The following is a 25,865-nucleotide window of genomic DNA, read 5'->3' as shown; positions in this document are numbered from 1 at the left end:
TTCATAACATTCAACCATAACTACACATTTTGAGCTATATTTCTTACTTTTGTTTATTTTGTTGCTTCAAAAGTGAACCACATGTTCATATAACTATCTTCAAAGTCTCTTTTCTTTCAACACTTGGACATGTGTGAGGAAAAGGGTTCGCTTTGACCTGAATGAGTGTGTTATCTTGCATCTTAGAGGCATGCATCCTCCATCTACACCTCTCATATGTGCAGTGCACTCTCAACCTACTTGGATCACTTTTGTCAATTTCAAAGTCATATTAACCCTTAATGCAATAAGTAGCAAGTGCATTTCGACAATCAACCATCGATGGAAATATGGTGCCTTCTGCTAGGGAAGGATTGTCCTTGTCATAATCGATCACTGGTATGTCCTCATCATCTTCATGCCCAGACATCCCCATGTCAATGTTCTCCTCTTCCTCTTCTTGGTCAGTGTCCACAAATTGTGTAGGTCTCTTATCTAGTAATAATGTTGGATGGCTTTGAACCAAATCTGGATACAACCTCTCATCCTCATTGTCATAAACAACCTCATCAGGTACATCATAGTCCAGTGTCCACACTGGATCGCTTTGGCTACAAGATGGTTGAGAGCGTATGATTAGCCCTTCCTCAAATAACCACATCATTTTGGACAACAACAGACCTTTCTCCAAGATGCATAGCGAACATCAGAGATAAATCTAAATCACTCTTAATTTTCATAGATTTATTCTCAAACTTATCAAAGTAACTGAATTGCACCTCATCATCAACATTCCAAGCATACCGATCACATATAGCCTTGCTAAATTGTTCCAAAGTCCAGGTAACATCCGCACCCACGTGAAATTCAAAACCACCAACATATGCTTTTTTACCACTGTCATCCAACCTTCTGCTTGTTTTTCTTCTCACATTCAACACAAAATATGTATTTAAATCCATCCTAGTTGACAACAAAATTATTCTAGTCGGTAAACTAGCACCAACATCAAGTAACAGGGGGATCTGAAAATTGCTACATACCTCTAGATTGGGATGGTGGTCAAGTGAAAATTGCTACTAGTGGAAGGAGAACCGATGTTGAGGGAGCGGTGCTGATTGGAGAACCTCACCCCACGCTAAGCATCGGCTGACATTGAGGAGGACCTACAGACGCGCGCCCAAGGAAGATGCAGGTGCTCGCGAAGTCGTTAGCAGGTGCTCGAGGAGGTGGAGGGGGTGCTGCTTGGGGAAGATTACAGGCGAGCGACGGCTTCTCCGGGCCACAACGACGGTGGGTGGTCGGGGCCAAGCCGTGCCCGACGGTCGGTGTTTGAGGGGGTGTCGTTGCTGCTCGGTGAAGAAGGTCATCGAGTGACAGTGCGCAGCAGCTCCGGGTCATCGGCGTGGTGGGGGTGGAGGCCACCCTTCACATGCCCACACGCTAGAGAATGGAGATCAATGGTGAGCGCGCACGCCAGAGATCTTGTTGTGTGCGCCCAGGGAAGATGCAACAGTCGCGTGCGCCGTCGTAGATACAGCTAGCTGCGCGCGGCAAGGGAGATGCAGTGAGCAGGGCGCCGACGAGGATGGCCACGACCGAGCATCATCTTCTCATGGTTGGGTGTCGTCCCTGGCAGTGGCAGTGTCAATTTGGGATGGAGATTGGAGAGTGGGGATTAACTCACGAAGGGGAAAGGTACCGGTCCCACATGTAAGTCCTGGGTCCACCTATAAGTAACATTTGAATCTTTTACACTTCTCGGAGCTATAACGAGCGGGCCCACTTGTAAGGGCGAGCGGTCCCACTTGTAAGGATGGTAATGGACGGAATAGGTCCGTAAGGTCAATGTTGAGCACTGTGTGTAGGTGGGAGGGTAAAACTGAGTAGAGAAATGAGGGAGGGGTAGACCTGAGCAAAGTGTACAGACTAGTGGGAGATGTCTAAAAATCCCTTAAATAAAACTCATGCTTTAAAGGAGTAAAGATAAATAAAGCTTCAAGTTTGGACAAAAACTGATGCAGAATGCACGAGTTTGGACATAAACTGATGCAGAATGCATGCCGCAACGCAACGGAAATACCTACTATCATTGTCTACCTACACTAGAAACCTGATGAACGAAATGCAACTCAGATATTAACGAAATGAAATGCAAATGCCTCACTGTACTTTTCATGAAATTCTACCATATTTTTCGCGAATTTGTTAGCTAGTGATGCTGAGTCAATGGCACACCAGCACTAATGATGGAAGATGATGACACTTGCTTGTCGTCATTGACTTGGGCTGGGCAAGTTTAGATGTTGGGTAGGTTTAAGTCCATATGCGCTTGGATTCATCCAAACTAAACAAACCACGTGCAACTGAAACTAGAAATTAAGGATCAAATAGGCGACCAGAGGGGGTGAATGGGAGCATGTATAATTTTTGCGCTTACACAACTTTGTCTTGAATTCCGAAGTCACACCTTGACCTCCAAAACACTAAATAGCACATAAAAGACATTGAAAAGTTTCTAGGACAAACACGAGCCTAACAAAACAAATGAATCGCAAAATGGACACCAAAAAGTTCGAAATGGTTCAAAACTGAGTTGCTAACTCATGTTGTTTTCAGTATTTCGAAAATCAGTTTTTGAATATGAAGATGATCCGATTAAACTGAAATTTTTCAGACACTTTTACAAGTGAGTTTTCAATGTGTCCACAAAATTTGAAATCAAAGAGATTTATAATTCAATCATAGATCAGAAAACTCGAACTAGACTTGGGGTTTAGCTAGTTAGGGTCTGTTGGGGTTTTGCCTTTTTTATCAAAACGAGTTCAGATGAATCCATGACCAAGAACTATGCAAATCAAAGGATCTTAGTGATATAAGGACTGATTCAAACTTGGAGAGAAAACCTAAAATAGTCCCCGACTCAAGAACAAGGATTCTCACAAAACCAATTAGAGGGATTGAGAAGAGAGAAAGCGAACGAAAAACTCAGCAACTTCAGATTTTGCACATGATTCAAAAGCACGATGGACCATGCGTGGTTATGGCCATACTTCCTCAAAATCTCAAGAACACATATGCGGGTGTTCGAAGCACATGTGGTTCTCCAACCTAGAGCAATTACAAGACTAGAAAATGGAGAGAGTGCTCTAATGCCAAAAGAGATAGTTGAACCAACCAGCCCTCCCACCTATTTATAGGGTGTTATTTCACTAGACTAAACTAACCCTAGATAAATAGAGCTCATCCACTTAGCTAGGGCAAAATGGACCAACTCTTAGGATTTGGATCTGACGGCCACATGCTCTTCACAAAGTTGCTTCGCCTCAAAGCACCCTTCACAATGATGCCACGTGTCGCCTTCGATTCCCGCCAGAATCGCACCGCCGAGTTTTGAGGCCTAAATCCGATGAAACCAGCCCCCTATAGTGTTGGGTGGTTTTGAGGCTCAACCACCGAAACCTCCATGGGTAGTGTACCACATACGTGTCCCCATGTCCTGAACACGTGTCCCGTCGATCCACGACCGTGTAGGCTACACAATTCACACCTCCACGTCCACACTCTCGTTAGTGTCTCTAGGTGCCAGCCACCATGACTAGTCACCCAGCTTCTCTGGTCCTCAGCCAAGACTCTATGCCGGTCCTTCGTCGTCATTGCTCCCAGTACATCAGCACGAACCCACATGACCTTCACCTTTACAGTCGACCATCGTCTCCTGACTGCACACCTGCACACCACAAGCTAAGAGGCATGTTGCACAACATACAAACTCATACTCTAGTTATTCCAAGACTCACACCAAAGCACTATTCTTGTTGAAAATTACTCATCACAAACCAAACCGCAAGGGACAAGTCAACCTTGTGTTCGCAAGAACGCTTAGCTTAAAATACAATTAAAATGTTTCTCGAAAAAGGACAATTTAAATCACATTACTTGATTTATGTTTGGACTATGAAGAGGATAACAACATACAATTTGTTTCCATTACCTGATGTCCTAATGATCAACACAACAGTGAGGACAATGTCAACGACAAATTTAATAATTGTTGTTGCATAGCTCCATTTTGTATTAGAGTCCTAATTTAGCGTGAAAAATAGTTGTCCTAATTCACCACCTCTCAGATGTTCACGTTCCTTTCATGTGGTTTTCAACGATTAGTGATGATATATGATTGTTGTGACTAACGTGTGTTTTATAGATAAAATTAAAGTTAGATCACCATAATGGTGATGTTGGAACTTGCTCTCCTGGGCAAGTAGATCCAACGGGGAAATGGAAAGAGTGCAAGCAAAGTTTGATGTGGGATGGCAATTGCTCTATTAAATCTGGCCTCTCAAGGGCATTGTACGGGGGTATTTATAGGTACCCGAGCGTCTAACGTCCCAAGGCAAGGACGTTTATGCCCTCGGGTACCCGGACTATCCCCATAATATTCCCATAAAAAGGGAGGTTACAGACTGTCATTACAGAAAAGCTATTACGGATGAGGCCCATAACATGCTGGTCCATGCGGGGCCCGTTATAGTGGGCCGATTTCCACGTGGGCCTATGGACTAGATGAGGACGCGAGACTAGCAGACTTCGTTGGAGTCTGGCCTTCGTCTTGCGATGGAGAAGATGAAGGGCTACTGCGCCGACCATCTCGCCTTCGTTGGTGTAGCGAGGCGACAAAGGCTTCGCGCGAAGGGTAGCGTCTTTGCCTTCGCCCCAACATTTGCCCTCTGAGGGACCAGTTCGACCGAGTCAACTGGTGCCGAAGACGTCGCTAGATGGTGGAGACGCTGCCCTCGCTCGAAGTGGTCCCGCGGGGTTTTTGAGGTGACATTTGATGGACGTGGCACTGTTGGACTGTGGGTTTCTCGAAGCGTCGCGTCGTGTGTATAAAAAGGGGCGGCGTGGCTCGAGCTGTCTCTTACCCTTTCATGCTTCGGAAAACCCTAAAATTTTGAAACCGCTCGCCCGCTCGCCTACTCTCCTTGTTCCTCTGCATCGGAGTTCTGGCCCACGTCAAGCAAACCGCGCGCTGCCACCGACGGTACGTAGCGATGTCGTCTTCTTCCTCATCTGCTGTAAATGCGTCGCCGGCCGATTCGCTGTCCAAAGATACCTTGAGTGGTTCGGTGACGGTGGAGTTACAGCCAGGCCACACAGTGGGGTTCGGCGTTTCGAGGATTTCCTCGGTTCGCGTGCAGGATATGCAGCAGTTGGGGTATTTTGGGAACGGTGTTGGGCGCGTCCCGGGGTGGAAGATATTCCTGAGCTTGAGGGCGAGTTAGTCGTGTCTGAGGCGTTCTTCACCGTCGGCCTTCGCTTACCTGCGCATCGCTTCGTGGCGGAGGTCCTGCAGAGGTTTGAGGTCCAGGTCCACCAGCTGACACCCAACGTCGTGGTGGCCCTGGCAAAGTATGTCTAGGCGGTGACTTCGTATGGCGGTCAGCCCTCCGTAGAGGTCTTCGCCAAGAATTACTGTCTGTATTGGCAAAAGAGAAAGATTTGAAGCAAAATTGCACAGTTTGGATCGTGCACCTTCACGCCGAGGACTGGAAAGACTTCGGTGGAAGTCGTGGAATTAGTTCCCTGTGCTCGCAACAAGTGGGGCAATTGGTGGGATTATTGGTTTTATGTTTCGGGAGACGAAGTCAAAGAACTCCCAGGGCTCCCCGCGGCCGTAATGTGCTCCCACTGCTATGTGGCATTCCCACCATTTGAAGTGGCTGAGGATGACGAGGACGAAGGGGCCCTCCGGTGCGCCACCCGCATGAGCAGCGCGCGTGATTTGGTTGAGGAATTCATTGGTTATGGAGTGTGGCCCCTAGCGCATGGCTGGGTGCTTGGCGAAGTATGCCCTCGCCAGATGCCTACTTTGGGCCAGCAGCTGGTGTGAAGTCCGGCCTTCTCCTTGGATCTGCGCGGCCGAGACCCAGCCGTGTTCGTTCGTGAAGTGGAGGATGGAGCTGTGAGGATTGTAGGGTAGTATGCGCTGAGGACAGAGAGTCTGCGGAGTTGGGATATGTGTGGATCCAATGTTCTCTTGAATCGGGTCTTCGAGTTAAACAGTTTGCCACACGATGGTTACCCTGGAGACGACACTGCTGCGGCTATTGACCGCCACAGGAAAAAGCCGGTGGCCGTGGCTGAGGAAGGCCCTTCGCGGGAGGCTGCCCCGGCCGCTAAGAAGAGAAAAATAGGTACTGCCGTTGGGGGGTTGGGGGTCTATGATTGTTTTGATGTGGAGTTGATGGGTACTTGTGCGGCCCTCGGGGGAAGGATGTCTTCGGCCGAGCTCCGGGAGTCTTCGGCGCGAATGCTGAAGGTTACCGGGGGTCGATGGCCAAGTAACGTTCCGATTCCTCGGGCGGCCGGCGAGGACATACTTACGTCTCGTTTGGCCCGTGAGATGAAGATTTTTCGTTATCGACGGAATATTGCTGTTGTTGTATCGGCAGTGATGGACAAGGACCGTCAAGATGCGGCGCGGAAGCGCCGGGCGTTCGCTAGGGTTGGGGACCCTATGTAACACCCCTGGTGTTTATATTCCGCTCGACAACGAGTACGGAGTTAAGCACGTAATCCGTGGATAAAATGGATGTTAAATTTTAAACATCTTCGTCTATTGCGATTTCAATGTCGCATCTGTTTCATCTGTCGCGAGTGCGACATCGTTTTTATTTTTATCTATCCGGGCTCTTCCTAAATTTTCGTAATGTTCGGAACGTAGTTGTTCCGAAAATCGGTGCGTCCGGTGATTATTTAAAATTCATCGCTCGCGCGAATACGAATTCGGAAGCCCGACCCACTCGAACGATTTTTATCCCGGGCAGATTAATTTGAACTCGACGAGTAAAATGTTTGGGGCAAAATAATCTGAATCGTGCATCGTCTGAGTGAAATCGTGCGCGAGATTATGACCCAGTTTATTCTTCAGCACGCTGTTTTGACGGCGAAATCGTGTATACATTAGCCGATATGGTTTCGGCTAATATTAGTCGAATTACGCAGAATAAATTATCAGTGCCGAAATCAGTTTATTTCGGTCTGTTGTTCTCGCCCGGATCCAAATCTTCGGATATAAACAATTATTAAATAATTCGGTTCCCACTCGTCCACCGTGAAATCGCGTACGAGGATCTGTAATTGAGCTCGATTCACTGGTAAATCATCCGTAGCCGTGGAACTAGATGTTCAGACTGCAGGGAAATTTCTCAGATTTCGAATCGAATCAAACTGTGTCGTAAGTACCGTCGACCTTTTTGTTATCGCTAAAAATCTCAATCCAAAAATATCTACGATTTTCTAAAAAAAAAAGAGAAAAGAAATTTTAAAAAAAACTTCTCCTAATCCCTATCCCTACGCCGCCCCTGAGGATATTTTTTTGCCACTGCTCTGATAAAAATCACGCCGCATGCGCTTCTTCTCCGTGCGTCTCTATCTCTTCCTCCAACGCTCAGCCGTTTCTCCCCTTCTTCACACCGCGCGCAGCTCGCGCCCAGCCCCTGCTTCCAGCTCGCCATGGCGCTCGGCGTCTAGCTATCTCCGCGCCGGACCCCCTGCTCGGTGCCCTCCCCACTGCTTCCCTCTCCCCGACCACGCCCTGCATCTTCCATGGGCGAGCATCCTGCCGAGGTCTCTCCATGGCCAAGCACGCGCGGACCTGCCCCGAGCTCGCCCTGCGCTCGGATTCCGTCTCTCTCGCGCGTCCTCCCTGCTTGGCCTGGCCGTCAGCCCTCCCCACGCTGCTCTCTGTCTCTCTTCTGGCCGCGCTCGCCCAGCCCAGCAACCCCTCCTCTCTCTCCCTCAAGTTCTCTGCCCGGTCGAGCTCCCTAGTGCCGCGCCCCCTGCTCCCTGATTTTCTTGCTCGTCTCCATGGCCGTCGTGCCGGGCTCCTCCCTGTTCCTGCGCGGTTTCCCAGCTTCCCTGCGCGTTCCTGAAGCTTTTCCATGGCGCGTCCCTGGTTCCTGCTTCTGTTCTGTGCGCGCGCCCCATCTCGCCGCACTCAGCTTCAGCTCGCTCGGCCCCTTCCCCGCGCTCTCGCGCCCAGCCGAAGTTTCCTGCGCGTGCTAGTCGGCCGGAGCTCCTGGCTCGTATCCTTCCAGCTCGCCCATCTGCGCGCAGCCGTGTCTTCAAGCTCGGTGCTCCTCTCTGCTCGGCTCCGCCGCGTCGCGTTCCCCTTCCCAGCCATGGTGGTCGATCCCTGCTGCGCAGCTCCTTCGGCGCCCTCCCTGCCGCAGCACACGCCCGTCGTCCTGCCTGCTCGCCGCGCGCGCTACTCCCTGTGCTCGCCGGTTTTTACTCCGGCACGCTTCCAGCGCCGTGGTCTCGCCAAGATCCCTGTCGAGCTCGTCCCTGCGCGCGCGTTTTCTGCGCGCATCTTCCTCAAGTCGTCGTGTGCCCAGCTTGCCCCAACTCCCGTTCGTAGTGGTCGCCAGTCGTCGATCTTGCCGGTTGTCGTCGTCGTTTGTCGTCGCGTCTTTCGCCGTCGACCTTGCTTGGTCCTATATCAGGAGAAGACGAACCTAGCAGCGTGATATTCACCAAGTGCTCGACAAAAGCTTGAACAAGTCGTCGATCGTCACCCTCGTCTACGCCAAGCTCTGAGAAGATTAGGCGCAGAGGAAAATAAATCAGTACACGGCCAGAGAATTCTCGATGTGGACACAGAAGAAGCGTGATTCGACGCAGCACTCGCCCTGTTTTCGGTGAAATGCTGAGCTGAAAGGTGTCGTCGATTTCGTGGTTTCAAGTCGGATATTATAAAGGTAAGTTAATTCGTATTCCAGTGAACTAGGTCTATAAATAGATTAAATAGAATTATTAGTCGCGATAATTGTTATTAATTTAGTATACACATATTGTGATGTTTGATTTAGATAAATAGGTAAATCAAGTAATTAAAATACATAGTTTCAAGAGTTAATAAAAAGCTAGGAATAAAAATAGATATTCTAGTGTTATTATGTCAATTTGATTAATGGATGTAGTTGATGCCCTGCTGTGATATCCATGATGCTTAATGCTTGGTTTTAAGTGTTTTATCCTTTTTAGTGTAGATTATCTATATTATACTCGTTATACTTGTGCTCATACATGTGCATCGTGCATCTGATAAGGTACGATAAATAATCGCGTGATGTGGAAGACGAACCAAGTCGACTCCAAGCGCGGGCTAATCTGCAAGATGAAGCTGATGGACAAACCTGAAGGTGGATAATGGAGCGTGTACCAGAATAAAGGTTGATCGTGAAGCAGACATCGCCTAACAAACACTAACCTAGTGTTATTTAGGCAAGCCCCGGTGCATTTGCCACCTCCTTGATATTTTAAAAATCTTTATCACCTTGTTCGATGCATTAGGTGATAGGAGTTGTGTGCTAAACCGTTGATGCATTTCCTTCCTTGAAAAATTGATTACCCTTCCTTGATACCCTTTTTGAAAAGAATTTTATGATGCTTAGCCTTGCTTTAGCAAACAAAAATGTTTTGTTTTCAAACAAAGTTGATGCTTCAGTGGGTGGGAATGATTTCAAAAATAAAACTTGATGGTGAATCCATCATGGTCGTGATGGGTTCAACATCGGAAAAGATGTACCTCTGTCAGGTACCAAACTTTGGGTTGAAAATAATAAAGCTGAGACCAGACGGTTGACTTGCACGAGAAGAGAGTCTCGGTGTAGTGTCTCCGTCTGAGTCGATTAAGGACCGTGTCGATGTAGGCCTGCTGACCGAGGACCCTTTAACTGGTCACATGCCTCATCATGGGTAAGCTTTGCCTCGGGTAGACTAATACCAGAATAAGATAACACACAATGGGAGTGGAGAGATGGCGAGAGTAGCGTGTACCCTCTGTGGCAAGAGGCTGGACGGTGGTGTATCTGTGCTCTCGGTTGGCGTGAACTTGATCTGGTCTTAAGAACCCCGGTGGCGAGTTGACATATGCAAGGGTTAAGTGCTACATATGTCGTGTGATTGGAGATCCTCAGCTGAGTATAATCGATTCGGATCGCTGTAACTTCGCGGACATGAAGACTTGGTCACTGACTTACACGTAGCAATTCAGTGAACTGATGGGATGATAAAAGACGGCTAGTGCAGGTCAAGTGATTGAACTAGGGTAGAAAGAACTCTAGATGCAGGTAATTTTATTTAACCTGACAAGTAAAAATGGATTTTTAAGGATCCACTTTTAGTAAGCATTTATGCAAAACAGAGTCTTTGATTCTTGATAAGGCATACCTTGAATCCCTCTAGACAGCATACCCTTGAGAGTCTTTTCTTTAGTCGGGTAAGTCTTGTTGAGTAATTCCGTACTCAGGGTTTTATTCCCAGTTGTTTTCAGGTTATAGTTTTGTGCTGCTGATGATGGTGTTAAGTGTCGGTGGGCTCGGCCTTCTTATAAGTCTAAGTAACTCTTCTATACTTCTTATTGAGGATGGTCAGTTGAGCTAGCATATATTTCAAACTTATACTTTTGCAATCACTCCGATAAAATAATGACTTGTAAAATTTGGTAATAAGATTTCCGCTGCAAAAATATTGGTGTGTGTGATTTGTGTTACTTAATCTCGCGATCTTGGTTGTAAGTGGTTTATCCGATGTCCTTGGGGCAATCAGACGGATCCTGTTAAGTTATCTGGTGCACATGCATAGCCGTCTGAGGTCTTTGAGACAAGGACAGGTGCATGTGGGACCAATAACTTGGGAGGTTCTGCCACACCCTATCCGCGAGGCGAAGAGGGCGCGGGGAGGCGCGAAGTCCACCGCCGCAGGCAGCGACAAACCACCGCCAGCTACGAAGCCGGCTGTTCTCGGGCCCAGCAAGTCTTCGGCAGGTGCGAGGGCTGTTGCCTCCAACGCGGGCAAGCCGCCCTCGGCTGAGCCAACGAAGGAGCGAAGGCCGCCGTCATCGGTGCGCACCGACGAAGCGGCGGCGGGTGGTGCCGACTTTGACACGGACATCTGCGTGGATGATTACCTCGTTGGTGAGTTTTTTTGCAACGGCAATGATGGACAAGGTTATGATGCAGGGTCAGATGTGGGGCAACTGGCTGTTGTCCCGGGTTCGGTGGCGGACACTTTGCCTATGGCAGCGGTTGGAGCGAAGGGTACTTCGCAGGACCCATGGTCCAAGGTCTGCGCCAGCGGTGAGATTTCGTCGGCCACCGCCGCTAAAGACGTGGCGGGCTCTGTGTCCCAGCAACTGAGGCATGCGTCCGAGCAGCTGAAGCATGTAAGTCGTCTTGGACATCTTTGGTTCGTTGTTTTTATGTGGTTGGGAATCTGATGGTTTTTTTGTGGCAGGCGACTGCCTTCACCGACCATGTTGCGTCGGGCGCCCTGACTTCGGAGTTCACTGCCGAGAGGCAACGACTCGAGGGCAGGATCGAGCGCCTCCAAGCGCAGCATGCGGATGCTGCTCGAGACAAGTCAGCTGCGGAAAACAGGAGCCGCAGGCTGTCGGAGAGGTTGGTGGCTGCGGAGGCCGAGAAGGAGGATCTCATGCGCCAGTTGGCGGAGGAGAGGAGGGATGCAAATAGAGCCTGTGCTGAGGCGCAGGCTGCACAAGCCAAGGCCAAACTTGCGCGGGCAAAGGGCAGTCTCGCCCGCCAACGCGTCGAGGAGATGGAGACGAGGCTCGGCGGCCTGCGTGACCGCTTAGACAAGATGGAGGCCTCGACGCGCGTGGAGGTCGAGCGGACGCATTCGCAGCTTGTGGACGCGTACTGGGAGCTGGGTGCACGGACCGCTCCCTTCGAAGCGCCTGGTCAAGATGTGGGCCTCTGCTTCCTTGGGTGGCTACAGGAGGAGCTGGAGGTGCTCTCGACAATTTTGACGGGCCTCATGTCCTTCGCCTCCCTCGTCACCTGTGAGGGGGGCGTGAATGCCTTGTCCCGGGAGGGATGCGGGCACTTCGAGGTCTTCGACCAGTCGGACAAAGGCTTCGAGCGTGAAATCTTCCAGGTCGAGGACCCGGAATTGAAGCGGCTGGCTGGGGCGCTTTTTGACATGATGTGGGGCCCTTACGGCCGAGAGACTGTTCGGGAGAGGTCTGACCGGGCGCTGGATCAGGTAAAGGTGCATATGTGTGATTATATGTGTGGGTGTGTGTGTGTATTTGTGTGGTTGTTGATTGAGTGTGCTATTGCTCTAGATGGCGCATGATGAAGAGGTCGAGGACCTCGGTGATCTGGTCAGCACACTGCCCGAGGCGTGGGGGTGGAGCCGGCGCCCCCATCCGATGCTGGCGAGGGCCCCTTGGCGACCCCCGTGCCGACTGGAGCTGACGAAGGCTTCGTGCCGGCCACTGCGCCGACGGGTGAGGACGCTTCGAAGGTGGTGGGTGAACCAGCTGCCGAAGACCCAGCAGCGTCGGTCGGGCCGTCCCAGGTGGCGGAATAGGGGCTAGGGCTTTCGGTGTAAACTTTTGTTTTTGTGATACTGAACCTCGGTTGCTGCGCAGGTTCCAACGTTTGGGCCTGTGCAAGCAACCGCTGCTGGTAATACTGATTTTGTGGCGGCCGCAACCGTTGTGCCTGCCGATAATAATTTATTTGGCTCTGGATCTGAGTGTTTTGAGTCTGATGGTGAGTCTGGGAGTTCGTTTTCGTGGACGGAGGAGTCCTCGGATGAAGGCTTGGATTATTTTGCTGCGTTAGATGTGGCCGTAGCGGAGTCTTCACCACGTGCGAAGGTTGGCGAGGCTGCTGATCCTCCTGGCGCGAGTGCTGAGCACAGGCGGCGAAGGGTGGTGTCAAAGCATAGTGTGGGTGAGTTTTAGCGAAGTGGTAGGCGCCGTCATATGGGGATGGAGCGTGGCCATCTTCGAGTAGACCGGATTGGTAAACGAGAACTGTTGTCCTCGTCGACTGGGGCAAGCATAAGTGAGGGGGATCTGCGAAATCTTTTTTAGGGTGAGGAATTGAGGATAATGTTGTTCAATTATAGGGAGATGGGTATCATCCCGAAGGTTGAGCCGATGTAGTATATGGTGCCCTCACCGTGTGTATGTAATTGTAACTTGTATTGTAATGTGGCCTGTTGGCCGTTTTCTCGGCGAGAGACTTTGATGGCGTGTTTTATTGTGCTTGTCCGGCTGCACCCTTGGGCGTCTTTCGCATGGAGCGTTTTTAACAAAGGACTTCGATTGGCGCACTTGTTGTGCTGCTCCGGCTGCACCCTTAGGCGACTTTTTGACGGAGTGTCTTTTTTGTAGAGGACTTCGATTGACGTACTTGTTGTGCTATTTCGGCTGCACCCTTAGGTGACTTTTTGTGCGGTGTCATTTTTGGTAAAAGACTTCGATTAACGCACTTGTGCTATTCCGGCTGCACCCTTAGGCGACTTTTTGCGCGGTGTCTTTTTTGGTAAAAGACTTCGATTAACGCACTTGTTGTGCTATTCCGGCTGCACCCTTAGGCGACTTTTGCGCGGATTGTCTTTTTGGAAAAAGACTTCGATTAACGCACTTGTTGTGCTATTCCGGCTGCACCCTTAGGCGACTTTTGCGCGGAGTGTCTTTCTGGAAAAAGACTTTGATTAACGCACTTGTTGTGCTATTCTGGCTGCACCCTTAGGTGACTTTTGCGCGGAGTGTCTTTTTGGAAAAAGACTTCGATTAACGCACTTGTTGTGCTATTCCGGCTGCACCCTTAGGCGACTTTTGCGCGGAGTGTCTTTTTTGGAAAAATACTTCGATTAACGCACTTGTTGTGCTATTCCGGTTGCACCCTTAGGCGACTTTTGCGCGGAGTGTCGCACGCGGGGGTAGTCTATGCTACCTGTCGCGGTGACTTCTGGGTGGTCGAATGTCGAAGACCGTCGATGCGGTCTTTTTCGACACGTTGTGTCTGAGTTTTTGTTTTTGTGGGGGCTTTGCTGGTATATTACATGGCTCCACCTCGTTAAAAACTTCACCCCCCGGGAGGAAAAGAGTACGGGCCGGAATAATATTGTTTGATGGATTACAAGGGTGCGTGGGCCCCGAGGGTTAGACAAAAAAATTGCGGAGGTTGTCAATGTTCGAGGAGTGCTCTAAGTCTTTGTCGGAGGGCGTTGCTAGCCTGTACGCGTTGGGGGATGCCTTCGTCTTGATGATGAATGGACCCTTCCATTTCGGCTCTAGCTTGCCTCGTGATTCTGTCCGGGTGGTCCGGACGAGTACGAGGTCTCCTTTGTTGAACTCTCTTGGGACGACCGCGTTGTCACGCCAGGCCTTGGTTTGAGCTTGGTATTTGTTGAGGGCCTGCAGGGCGAGGACGCGGTATCCGTCGATGAGGTCTTTAGACGTTAGTTCGTCGACGTCGGGGACCGCTGATGTGCTTGTTCGGGGCGACTCGTGCTTTATTTCCTGCGGCGTCATGGCCTCCGATCCATATAATAGACGAAAAGGTGTGAATTCGGTTTCCCGGCATTCGGTTGTGTTTAGGGCCCAGACCACTTCAGGTAGTTGGTCGGCCCATTCACCCTTCTTGTCGTCGAGAAGTCTTTTCTTGATGGCAGTGAAGATCTTGCCGTTGGCGCGCTCGATGATGCCGTTAGATTGCGGTTGATACACCGAGGCGAAGACAGGCTTGGTGCCGATGGAGAGGCAGAAATCCCTGAAGTCCTGGCTATCAAACTGTTTGTCGTTGTCGACTGTGAGCTCGGACGGGACTCCGAATCGGCAAACAATGTTTTGCCAGAAGAACTTTTGGGTGGTCTTTGATGTTATTGTGGATACTGCCCTGGCCTCGATCCACTTGGTGAAGTACTCGGCGGCGATGAAGGTGAATTTCAGGTTGCTTTGAGCCGTAGGTAGTGGTCCGACAATATCTAGCCCCCACCGTTGAAGTGGCCATGTGTGGGCGATCAGCTTGGTGAACTGTGAAGGGTTGCTCGAGCGGGGGGGAAACTTCTGGCATGCTTCGCAAGACCTCGTGACTCGATTTGCGGCGCAGATTATCGCGGGCCAGTAAAATCCTTGACGGATCACCTTGGCAGCGAGAGCCCTGGGCCCTGAATGGGAACCGCAAGTTCCGCTATGGACTTTGCAAAGGATTTGAATGCCTTCAGTTTCGGTCACGCATTTTTGCATGGGTTGACTAATCCCCTTCTTGTATAGTTGGCCCCCGACTAGTATGAAGTCCTGGCTTCGGTGCTTGAGGCGTTTGGCCTCATTGACGTCACTTGGGTGGTAATATCGTTGCAAAAACAGGGTTATTGGGGCCCGCCAATCTTCAGTCATGATGAGGTTGACGATGTGATGGCCTTCATCGTCGTTGGTTACTTGTAAGCCCTCTGGGTTGCGGACGGTTGGTGTGCTGACGACGTGATAGAACACGTCAGAGGGCAAGGTCTCGCCTCTGGCCGCTGCCTTGGCCAACGCGTCGGCCTCTTCGTTCCTGGCGCGGTCCACATGCTGTAGGGTGAAGCCTTTGAATTGTCTCTCGAGACTACGAACAGATGTAAGATACTACATGAGTACGGGGTCGTTTGCTGAATATTCTTTCTCGACCTGGCCAGCAACTACTTTGGAATCTGTCTTGACTATGCAGGTGGTGACGCCGAGCGCTCTTAGCTTGCGAAGGCCCAAGATGACAGCTTCGTATTCTGCTATGTTGTTGGTGCATCTGTCGGATTCCAAAGCGAAGCTAAGGCGTGCTGCGTATCTGTGCTTGACGCCTGTGGGTGATGTGATAATTGCGGCTACGCCTACCCCCGCATGGCACTATGCGTCGTTGCAGTGGATGGTCCACATCTTTTCTGGAGGGTCTTCTTGCAGCTGTGTCGGGCCTGTCCAGTCGACGATGAAGTCTGCCAGGACCTGCGACTTTATTGTTGTCCTGGGTTCAAAGGTGATGTGGTACCCGGAGAGTTCGGCTGCCCATTTGGCGATTCGAACGGACGCCTTCGGGTTTCTGAACAGTTCTCCCAGTCCCCTGTCCAAGGTGACCCGCACCTTGAATGCCTCGAAGTAGTGGCGCAGCTTGCGCGATGCCATGACGACTGCATAAGAGATTTTTTCCAATTCGGTCATATTGCATTTGGAGGTCGTGAGGACTTTGGAGACGTAGTAGACTGGACACTACTGGGTTGTGCCCTCTCTGTCTTGCTCTTGGACTAGCGATGCGCTGACTGCATATGGCGAGGCTGCGATGTATAGTAGCAGAGGCAGCGAGGGGTCGGGACTGGTGAGAATTGCCAAGTCTGACAGGTGTTGCTTTAATGATGCGAAGGCTGCCGCCTGTTCTGGTCCCCACGCGAAGTCTTTCGCACCACGTAGTGTCTTGAGGAAGGGTAGACTCCGCTCTGCGGACTTAGAGATAAATTTGTTGAGGGCGGCCAATCTGCCGGTCAGACGCTGGACATCCCTGGTTGACTGCGGGGGTGACATGTTGATGATCGCTTGGATCTTGGTCGGGTTGGCCTCGATTCCATGGTGCGACACCAGGTAGCCCAGTATTTTCCCCTGGCGAACTCCGAAGACGCACTTCTCGGGGTTGAGGCGAAGTCGTGCGTCCCGCATGTTTGCGAACGTCTCTGCGAGGTCAGCCAGGTGATCTTCTTTATTTTTGCTTGCGAAGACGATGTCATCCACGTACGTGAAAATGTTGCTGCCCACTTGGCTCTCGAGCACCGTCTTGGTGAGGCGAGAGAAGGTTGATCCAGTGTTCTTGAGTCCCTCTAGCATCCTGATGAAGCAGTACGTGCCGAAGGGGGTGATGAAGCTGGTGCTGGCCTTGTCTTCCTCCTTCATGTATATCTGTTGGTAGCTGGAGAAGCAATCGAGAAGTGACATGACTTCGCATCTGGCTGCGCTATCGACTATTGTCGGGTACTGTAATTAGGGGTACCCCCAACACTCTTAAACACGGCTGGTAATCACCATCAGCACAAGCTGCAGAGACAGATGGGCGCAATTCAGGTCAAGGCTTCGTCTACTCAAGGGACGCGATCTCACCCCGCCCGAGCCCAGCCTCGGGCGGGAACAGTAGTCCCAGACGAATTCTCGCCTCGCCCGAGGGCCTCTTCAAGCAACGGACGCACCCTCGTCTCGCCCGAACCCCAGCTCGGGCAGGCTTCGTTGTGAAGCAACCTTGGACAAATCGCCTCACCAACCGACCGTATAGCAGGCGCATTCAATGCGAGGATCACCTGACACCTTGTCCTGACACACGCGCCTCAGTTTGCAAGGTCGAAGTGACCGCAGTCACTTCCCCTTCCACTGACCGACCTGACAGGAAAACAGCGTCGCTCGCCCCTCTCCGACTGTTGTGCCACCCGCCAGGGTGAGGCTGACAACAGCTAAGTCCAGCCTCAGGCGCAACAGGAAGCTTTGCCTCGCCCGACCCTGGGCCTCGGCCTCAGGAGGAGGTCTCCGCCTCGCCCGACCCTAGGGCTCGTCCCCCGCCTCGGCCTCGGAAGGTGGTCTCCGCCTCGCCCGACCCTAGGGCTCGGCCTCAACCTCGGCCTCAGAAGGTGGTCTCCGCCTCGCCCGACCCCAGGGCTCGGCCTCAACCTCAACCTTGGGAGGAATCGCTTCCTCGCCCGACCCTGGCCTCGGCCTCAGGAGGAGTCTCCGCCTCGCCCGACCTTGGGCTCGGACCGACCGCGCCACGGAGGATGCATCATTACCCTACCCCTAGCTAGCTCAGGCTATGGGGGAACAAGACCGGTGTCCCATCCAGGCTCGCCCCGGTAACAAGTAATGATGGCTCCCCGCGTGCGTCCATGACGACGGCGGTTCTCAGCCCCCTACGGAAGCAAGGAGACGTCAGCAAGGTCCCAACAGCCCTGACAGCTGTGCTTCTATAGGGCTCAAGCGCTCCTCCGATGGCCACGACACCGCGTACACAGGGCTCTAGCACCTCTCCGACAGCCACGATGGTATGTACACAGGGCTCTGGCACCTCTCTGTCGAACACGTTAGCGCATAGCTACACCCCCATTGTACACCTGGACCCTCTCCTTGCATCTATAAAAGGAAGGTCCAGGGCCCTCATGCGAGAGGGTCGCGTGGGAGGATAGGCTGATGAACAGGCTCTCTCTCTCTCTCCCTCGCGAACGCTTGTAACCCCTACTGCAAGCACATCCCCCTGGCGTAGGATAACACGAGCCGCGTTTTCCCCCCTTGTGTTCCGTCTCGCGCCAACCCATCTGGGCTGGGACACGCAGCGACAATTTTACTCGTCGGTCTAGGGACCCCCGGGGTCGAAACGCCAACAGTTGGCGCGCCAGGTAGGGGCATGCTGCGTGTTGACGAACAACTTCCCGTTGAGTTCCAGATGGGTAGTCTCTAGCAACCTCTTCAGCCCGGGACGCTGCTCCGTTTCGGGAGTCTCAAGTTCATGTCCCTCGACGGCAGCTACGACATGGTACTCCTTCCCCCACAGCGCGACAGCGACAACGACGGCCATCAGCTCGCCCGACGGCGACGAAATCGACGACGTCTTCCCCCCGTGGCGGAAGAGCAGCATCCGGGTTTGTCCCGCCACCTTCCTCGCCGTAGGAGGAGGAGGCGGGGCAACCATGGCCAGGCGGGAGGCGACATCTCGTCGGCTGTCGAGCGAGTCAACGATGCCGGCACCCCAGCGGGGAACATGTCGGGCATTGACCTCGCGCATGAGACGACGACGAGTGTTGTTTCCCCACAACGTGCCAACCCCAAGAGGACAGATGACGCCAGCACACTCGCGAAGGACTTGTTGGGCGTTAGCCTCGTACCTGAGATAACGGTGCAGTCCGTCCCCAACGCGACTTCGTCACCGTCCGTCGATCGAGAGTGGGGTCGGCCAGAATCTGGCTGCAGCAACAATACTGCTCCGAGCGATGCCGGAGCCATCCACCACCAAGGGGCGGCGTATCCAAGGAGAGCTCAAGAATCTCTTGGAGGATGCCGCGGACCGACGGGCCGAGAGCTCTGCCTCCCGAAGGCAAGGGTGCCCCCCGAAGCATCGCGCAGCGACTTCCCGATTCATGCGGGAACCCTCGGTCCACACCGGGCGCACGCAGGACGCAACGCCTGCGGCCCCGAGTCGCCTCGGCAACGAGCACCACCGCCGCGACTGTCGAGCCCGCCTCGATGAGAAGGTGCGCCGAGGCTACCACCCCAGGCGTGGGGGACGCTACGACAGCGAGGAGGATCGGAACCCCTCGCCCGAACCACCAGGTCCGCAAGCCTTCAGCCGGGCCATATGACGGGCGTCGTTCCCGACCCGGTTCCGAGCCCCGACTACCATCACCAAGTACTCGGGGGAAACGAGGCCGGAACTGTGGCTTGCGGACTACCAGCTGGCCTGCCAGCTGGGTGGAACGGACGATGACAACCTCATCATCCGCAACCTCCCCCTGTTCCTCTCCGACACCGCCCGAGCCTGGCTGGAGCATCTGCCTCCTGCGCAGATCTCCAACTAGGACGATCTGGTCAAAGCCTTCGCTGGAAACTTCCAGGGCACGTACGTGCGCCCTGGGAACTCTTGGAATCTCCGAAGCTGCCGCCAGCAGCCAGGGGAATCCCTGCGAGAGTATATCCGGCGATTTTCAAAGTAGCGCACCGAGCTGCCCAACATCACCGACTCGGATGCCATCGGGGCGTTCCTCGCCGGCACCACTTGTCGTGACCTGGTGAGCAAACTGGGCCGCAAGACTCCCACCAAGGCGAGCGAGTTGATGGACATCGCCACCAAGTTCGCCTCTGGTCAGGAGGCGGTCGAAGCCATCTTTCGGAAGGACAAGCAGCCTCAGGGACGCCAGCAGGAAGACGTCCCCGAGGCGTCCGCCCAGCGCGGCACAAAGAAGAAGGCCAAGAAGAAGTCGCAAGCAAAGCGCGACGCCGCCGACGCAGATCTTGTCGCTGCTGTCAAGCACAGGAACCCTCGGAAGCCTCCCGGAGGGGCCAACCTGTTCGACAAGATGCTCAAGGAGTCGTGCCCCTATCACCAGGGCCCCGTCAAGCACACCCTTGAGGAATGCGTCATGCTTCGGCGCTACTTCCATAAGGCTGGGCCCCCGGCGGAAGGTGGCAAAAGGCCATGACAACGACAAGAAGGAGGGCAACAAGGCAGAAGAGTTCCCCGAGGTCCACGGCTGTTTCATGATCTACGGTGGGCAAGTGGCGAACGCCTCGGCTCGGCACCGCAAGCAGGAGCGCCGGGAGGTCTGCTCGGTAAAGGTGGCGGCACCAATCTACCTAGACTAGTCCGACAAGCCCATCACCTTCGACCAGGGCGACCACCCCGACTGCGTGCCGAGCCCAGGAAAGTACCCGCTCGTTGTCGACCCCGTCATCGGCAACACCACGCTCACCAAGGTCCTCATGGACGGAGGCAGCAGCCTCAACATCATCTACGCCGAGACCCTCGGGCTCTTGGAAATCGATCTGTCCACGATCCGGGCCGGTGCGGCGCCTTTTCACGGGATCATCCCCGGGAAGCGCGTCCAGCCCCTTGGACAACTCGATCTGCCCGTCTGCTTCGGAACTCCCTCCAACTTCCGCAGGGAAACCCTCACGTTCGAGGTGGTCGGGTTCCGAGGAACCTACCACGCAGTGCTGTGGAGACCGTGCTACGCCAAGTTCATGGTCGTCCCCAACTACACCTACCTCAAGCTCAAGATGCCGGGCCCCAACGGGGTCATCACCGTCGGATCCACGTACCGACACGCGTACGAATGCGACGTGGAGTGCGTGGAGTACGCTGAGGCCCTCGCCGAGTCCGAGGCCCTCATCGCCGACCTGGAGTGCCTGATGTGAAGCGCCACGACGGCAACTTCGAGCCAGCTGAGGCAGTTAAGTCTGTCCCTCTCGACCCCAGCGACGACGCCTGCAGGTAAATCCGGATCGGCTCCGAGCTCGACCCCAAATAGGAAGCAGTCTCGTCGACTTTCTCCGCGCAAACGCCAAAGTTTTTGCGTGGAGTCCCTCGGACATGCCTGGCATACCGAGGGATGTCGCCGAGCACTCGCTGGATATCCAAGCTGGAGCCTGACCCGTGAAGCAACATCTGCGCCGTTTCGATGAAGAAAAGCGTAGAGCCATAGGCGAGGAGATCCACAAGCTTATGGCTGCAGGGTTCATCAAAGAGGTATTCCATCCTGAATGGTTAGCCAACCCTGTGCTTGTGAAAAAGAAAGGTGGGAAATGGAGGATGTGTGTAGACTACACTGGTCTAAACAAAGCATGTCCGAAGGTTCCCTACCCTCTGCCTCGCATCGATCAAATTGTGGACTCCATTGCTGGGTGCGAAACCCTGTCATTCCTCGACGCCTACTCAGGGTATCACCAAATCAAGATGAAAGAGTCCGACCAGCTCGCGACTTCTTTCATCACACCTTTTGGCATGTACTGCTATACTACTATGCCATTTGGCTTGAGGAATGCAGGTGCAACATACCAAAGGTGCATAAACCACGTGTTCGGAGAGCACATTGGCCGAACGGTCGAGGCTTACGTCGATGACATCATAGTCAAGACGAGGAAAGCCTCCGACCTTCTCTCTGACCTTGAAACGACGTTCAAGTGTCTAAGAGTGAAGGGCGTGAAGCTCAACCCCGAGAAGTGTGTCTTCGGAGTCCCTCGAGGCATGCTCCTGGGGTTCATCGTCTCCGAGCGGGGCATCGAGGCCAACCCGGAGAAAATCGCGGCCATCACCAACATGGGGCCTATCAAAGACTTGAAAGGAGTACAGAGGGTCATGGGATGCCTTGTGGCTCTGAGCCGCTTCATCTCACGCCTTGGCAAAAAAGGCCTACCCTTGTACCGCCTCTTAAGGAAGACCGAGCGCTTCACTTGGACCCCCGAGGCCGAGGAAGCCCTCGGAAACTTAAAGGCGCTCCTTACAAACGCGCCCATCTTGGTGTCCCCGCTGTGGGAGAAGCCCTCTTGATCTATGTAGCCGCAACCACTCAGGTGGTCAGCGCCGTGATCGTAGTCGAGAGACAAGAAGAAGGGCATGCACTGCTCGTCCAGAGGCCGGTCTACTTCATCAGTGAAATGCTATCCGAGACCAAGACCCGCTACCCGCAAATTTAGAAGCTACTGTACGCAGTAATTATGACGCGGCGAAAGTTGTGACACTACTTCGAGTCTCATCCGGTGACTGTGGTGTCATCCTTCCCCGTGGGGGAGATCATCCAGTGCCGAGAGGCCTCGGGTAGGATAGCAAAGTGGGTGGTGGAGATCATGGGCGAGACAATCTCGTTCGCTCCTCGGAACGCCATAAAGTCCCAAGTCTTGGCGGACTTCGTGGCTGAATGGGTCGACACCCAGCTACCAACAGCTCCGATCCAACCGGGACTCTGGACCATGTACTTCGATGGGTCGCTGATGAAAACAGGAGCCGATGCGGGCCTGCTTTTCATCACACCCCTCGGGAAACATCTCCGCTACATGCTGCGCCTCCATTTCCCGGCATCAAACAACGTGGCCGAGTACGAGGCTCTGGTTAACGGGTTGCTCATCGCCATCGAGCTAGGGGTTCGGCGCCTCAACGCTCGTGGCGACTCACATCTTGTCATTGACCAAGTCATGAAGAACTCCCACTGCCGCGACCCAATGATGGAGGCCTACTGCGACGAAGTTCGGTGCCTGGAAGACAAGTTCTACGGGCTCGAGCTCAACCACATCGCTCGAAGGTACAACGAGACTGCGGATGAGCTAGCTAAAATAGCCTCGGGGCGGACAACGGTTCCCCCGGACGTCTTCTCCAGAGACATGCATCAACCCTCCGTCAAGACCGACGACACGCCCGAGCCCGAGGAGGCCTCGGCCCAGCCTGAGGTTGTTAGAATACCCGCTTAGGGTTTGGGGTCTTCCCCGTGTAATGACCATCTCACCCCTCTGTAATGGGCCTGGCCCAGTTTACTCAGCCTATTAATATATCACCCAACCCCTGTTAGGGTTAGGGTTCACATTCTAACTTGGTACCAGAGCCACACTGTTTTTTTTCTCCCTCCAAGCCGCCGGCTGACTCCCACACCAGCCGCCACCCCTCTTCCCTCCCTTCCAGCCAGCCGCCGGTCGTCACTCCCCTCTCCGGCGACCCCGCCCTGGCCCGCACCCGCCCTGTGCTGGCCCCGACCCTGCTGCAGATCCCGCCGCGCGCCCTCTCTGCTGGCCTCGCTTGCCCCTGCGTCCAGGTGCCGCTGGAGCGAGCTCGCGCCAGCACCCCAGCCGCCCGCCGTCGCTTGGAGAAGTCGCGCCTGGGCCGCGCCGTCCCCGCCAGGTCGCCAGCCCCTTCTACCGCGCCCGGTCCCCTCCCTGCAGCAGCGCTGCCCTGCTCGTCGTCTACACGCAGGCGTGCCCGCACAGGTGCAGCTCCCCGGGGTGCTGTTGCACGAGGTCCTCCCGGGCTCCGACGCCAGCCACCCTGCAACGCCTCCAAGCGCCTGGAGGTCGCCCGCTGTCCGGAGGCTGCCAGCTGCCCGCTCGGCCGCAGGTCGCTCCTGCCGGCACTCCAGCCGCTCGGAGCCTCGGACTCGGCACGCTCCGTCGCTCCAGCCGCCCGTTCCGGTGCTCCGCTGTCGCTGCTTCCTGCTTGGCCGCACGTCTTGGCCGCACGTCTGCTCGTTTAGTTGTCTGCTTGTGACTTGTGAGCAGCTCATCCCTCTGCCGCACCATTCGCCATTCACTTCTCCACTCTCTCATGGCTTCACCCCCTTTCGACGGGCTCACCGTGTGTGTCCTCCTCCACGATGGTCAGTTTGTCCAGGGCACCTTCGTGGCCTTCGATCACACCATGAGCCCTATCCTCCGTGACTGTGTTGAAATCCATACCACGGCCGGTCGTCACGTGTCCGGGCCCCTTGTCTTCCCTCGTACAATGATCGCCTCCCTGGCAATCGAGCCCCCTTTGTCCCCCTCGCCTCCTAGCAACCACACCAGCGCTCCTCCTCTAGCTCTTTCCGCGCACCCTGCGGCCTTCCCTCTGTCTCCCTCTCCCGTCGATTGGGTGGTTGACTCTGGGGCCTCCTACCACACTACCCCCACAACTAGTTCGTTATTCCACTCCCAACCACCGCACCCCTCACATCCTTCCTCCATCGTCGTCGGCAACGGTTCCACCCTCCCGGTCACCTCAGTAGGTGCATCGGTTCTTCCAGGACCATTCTGCCTTAACGACGTTCTTGTTGCTCCCGGACTGACTCATCCCCTCCTCTCGGTTCGTCGCTTCACTAGTGACAACCAGTGCTCTATGGAGTTCGACCCCTGGGGTCTCACCATACGCCACCTTCCCACACATGTTGTGCTCGCTCGCTGTGACAGCTCTGCCCCCCTCTATTCTCTTCACTTGCCCTCCACTCCCCACACCAGAGTAGCCTCATCTCCTGCACTTACTACTACCACCACATCACATGCTCTTGCTACTACCACCACCTCCTCCGCCATTTGGCACCGTCGCCTCGGGCACCCTGGACCTAAAGTCATGTCCCAGCTTTCCAGCCACTCAGACATATCCTATACTCGGGGCTCTTCTGAGCGCCTCTGTCATGCTTGTCAGCTCGGCCGTCACTCCCGTCTTCCTTTTTCCACTTCCACGTCTAGGGCTGTTTAGGCCTTTGATCTTGTCCACTGTGATCTCTGGACGTCTCCTGTCCTTAGCCTCTCCGGGTACAAATACTACCTGGTCATTCTGGACGACTACTCCCATTTTCTTTGGACTTTCCCCCTTCGACTGAAGTCTGACACGTTTACCACCCTCACTCACTTCTTCGCCTGGGTATCCACCCAGTTCGAGCGCCCGGTCCGTGCCCTGCAGTGCGACAACGGCCGCGAGTTCGACAACCACGCCTCTCGGTCATTCTTCCTCACTCACGGCGTCCAGTTGCGCCTCTCGTGTCCCTACACCTCTGGTCAGAACGGCCGGGCCGAGCGCATGATTCGCACCACCACCAACATGATCCGATGCCTTCTCTTTCAGGCGTCCCTTCCTGCCACCTACTGGGCAGAGGCCCTTCATACCGCCACGCATCTCCTCAACCGTCTTCCCTCGAAGGCGGTGAGCCACCCTACACCTCACTTCGCCCTGTATGGCACAACCCCTTCCTACGACCATCTGCGCGTGTTCGGCTGTGCCTGCTACCCTAACATTTCCGCTACCACCCCTAACAAGCTTTCTCCTCGCTCCACTCGCTGCCTCTTCCTCGGCTACTCCCCTGACCACAAGGGGTATCGGTGCCTGGACCTCACCTCCCACCACATCATCATCTCTCGTCACGTCGTCTTCGACGAAGATGTGTTTCCCCATGCAGGCTCCACCCCACCCACCGATCTTGACTCCCTCCTCGAGTCCGACCCGGTTCCCCCCCACCCCGGCGCCCCGTCTTGCGCCGTTACCTGCTCCTCGTGCAGCCACGACGCCACAGCTCGCGCCCATCTCCATGCCACGCGCGGCACCGTCGACCCCGCCTGCGCCACGCGCAGCCACGTCGATCATGCCTGCGTCATGCGCGGCCCCGTCGATCCTACCTGCGCCACGCGTGGCCCCGTCGACCCCGCCTGCGCCACTCGCGGCCCCGTCGACCACGCCTGCGCCACGCGCGGCCCCGTCGACCACGCCTGCGCCACGCGCGGCCCCGTCGACCCCGCCTGCGCCACGCGCGGCCCCGTTGACCCCGGCTCGCATCGCCAACCCCACGCTCGTCTACCACCGCCGCGGCCACGCCACTACCTCCGCGCCCCCCGACTCGGGCCCGTCGACGAGCGCGACCCGCTTCGCCGACCCCGCCGTCTTCTATCACCGCCGCGAGCCGGCCACACCCGCCGCTCTCGACGTTCCGGCGGTCCGCTCCGAGCCGTCCGTATACCACCCGGTCGCCATCCACCGCGACCCCAGACACGTCCACCCGATGGTGACTCAGCGCGCTGCTGGCGTTCTTCGCCCCGTCGACCGGCTGATCCTGGCAGCTGA

The 25,865-nt window shown here is 54.4% G+C and overlaps 1 protein-coding gene across 1 annotated transcript; it reads left to right on the top strand.

Annotated features, from left to right (window-relative positions):
• The first annotated feature begins 7,925 nt into the window (after positions 1–7,925).
• LOC118476249 (uncharacterized) lies at positions 7,926–12,760 on the top strand. The gene is made up of 5 exons (XM_035965080.1): positions 7,926–8,396; positions 10,688–11,212; positions 11,284–12,051; positions 12,134–12,172; positions 12,443–12,760. Exons 1-5 carry the CDS (start codon positions 7,926–7,928, stop codon positions 12,758–12,760), a joined length of 2,121 nt encoding a protein of 706 aa, XP_035820973.1.
• The last annotated feature ends 13,105 nt before the right edge of the window (positions 12,761–25,865 follow it).

Source organism: Zea mays, chromosome 2, assembly GCF_902167145.1.
Source record: "Zea mays cultivar B73 chromosome 2, Zm-B73-REFERENCE-NAM-5.0, whole genome shotgun sequence".
In the NCBI taxonomy this organism is placed as follows: domain Eukaryota; kingdom Viridiplantae; phylum Streptophyta; class Magnoliopsida; order Poales; family Poaceae; genus Zea; species Zea mays.
The sequence above is the reverse complement of the archived record's forward strand: the minus strand, read 5'-3'. Positions and strand labels throughout refer to the sequence as shown.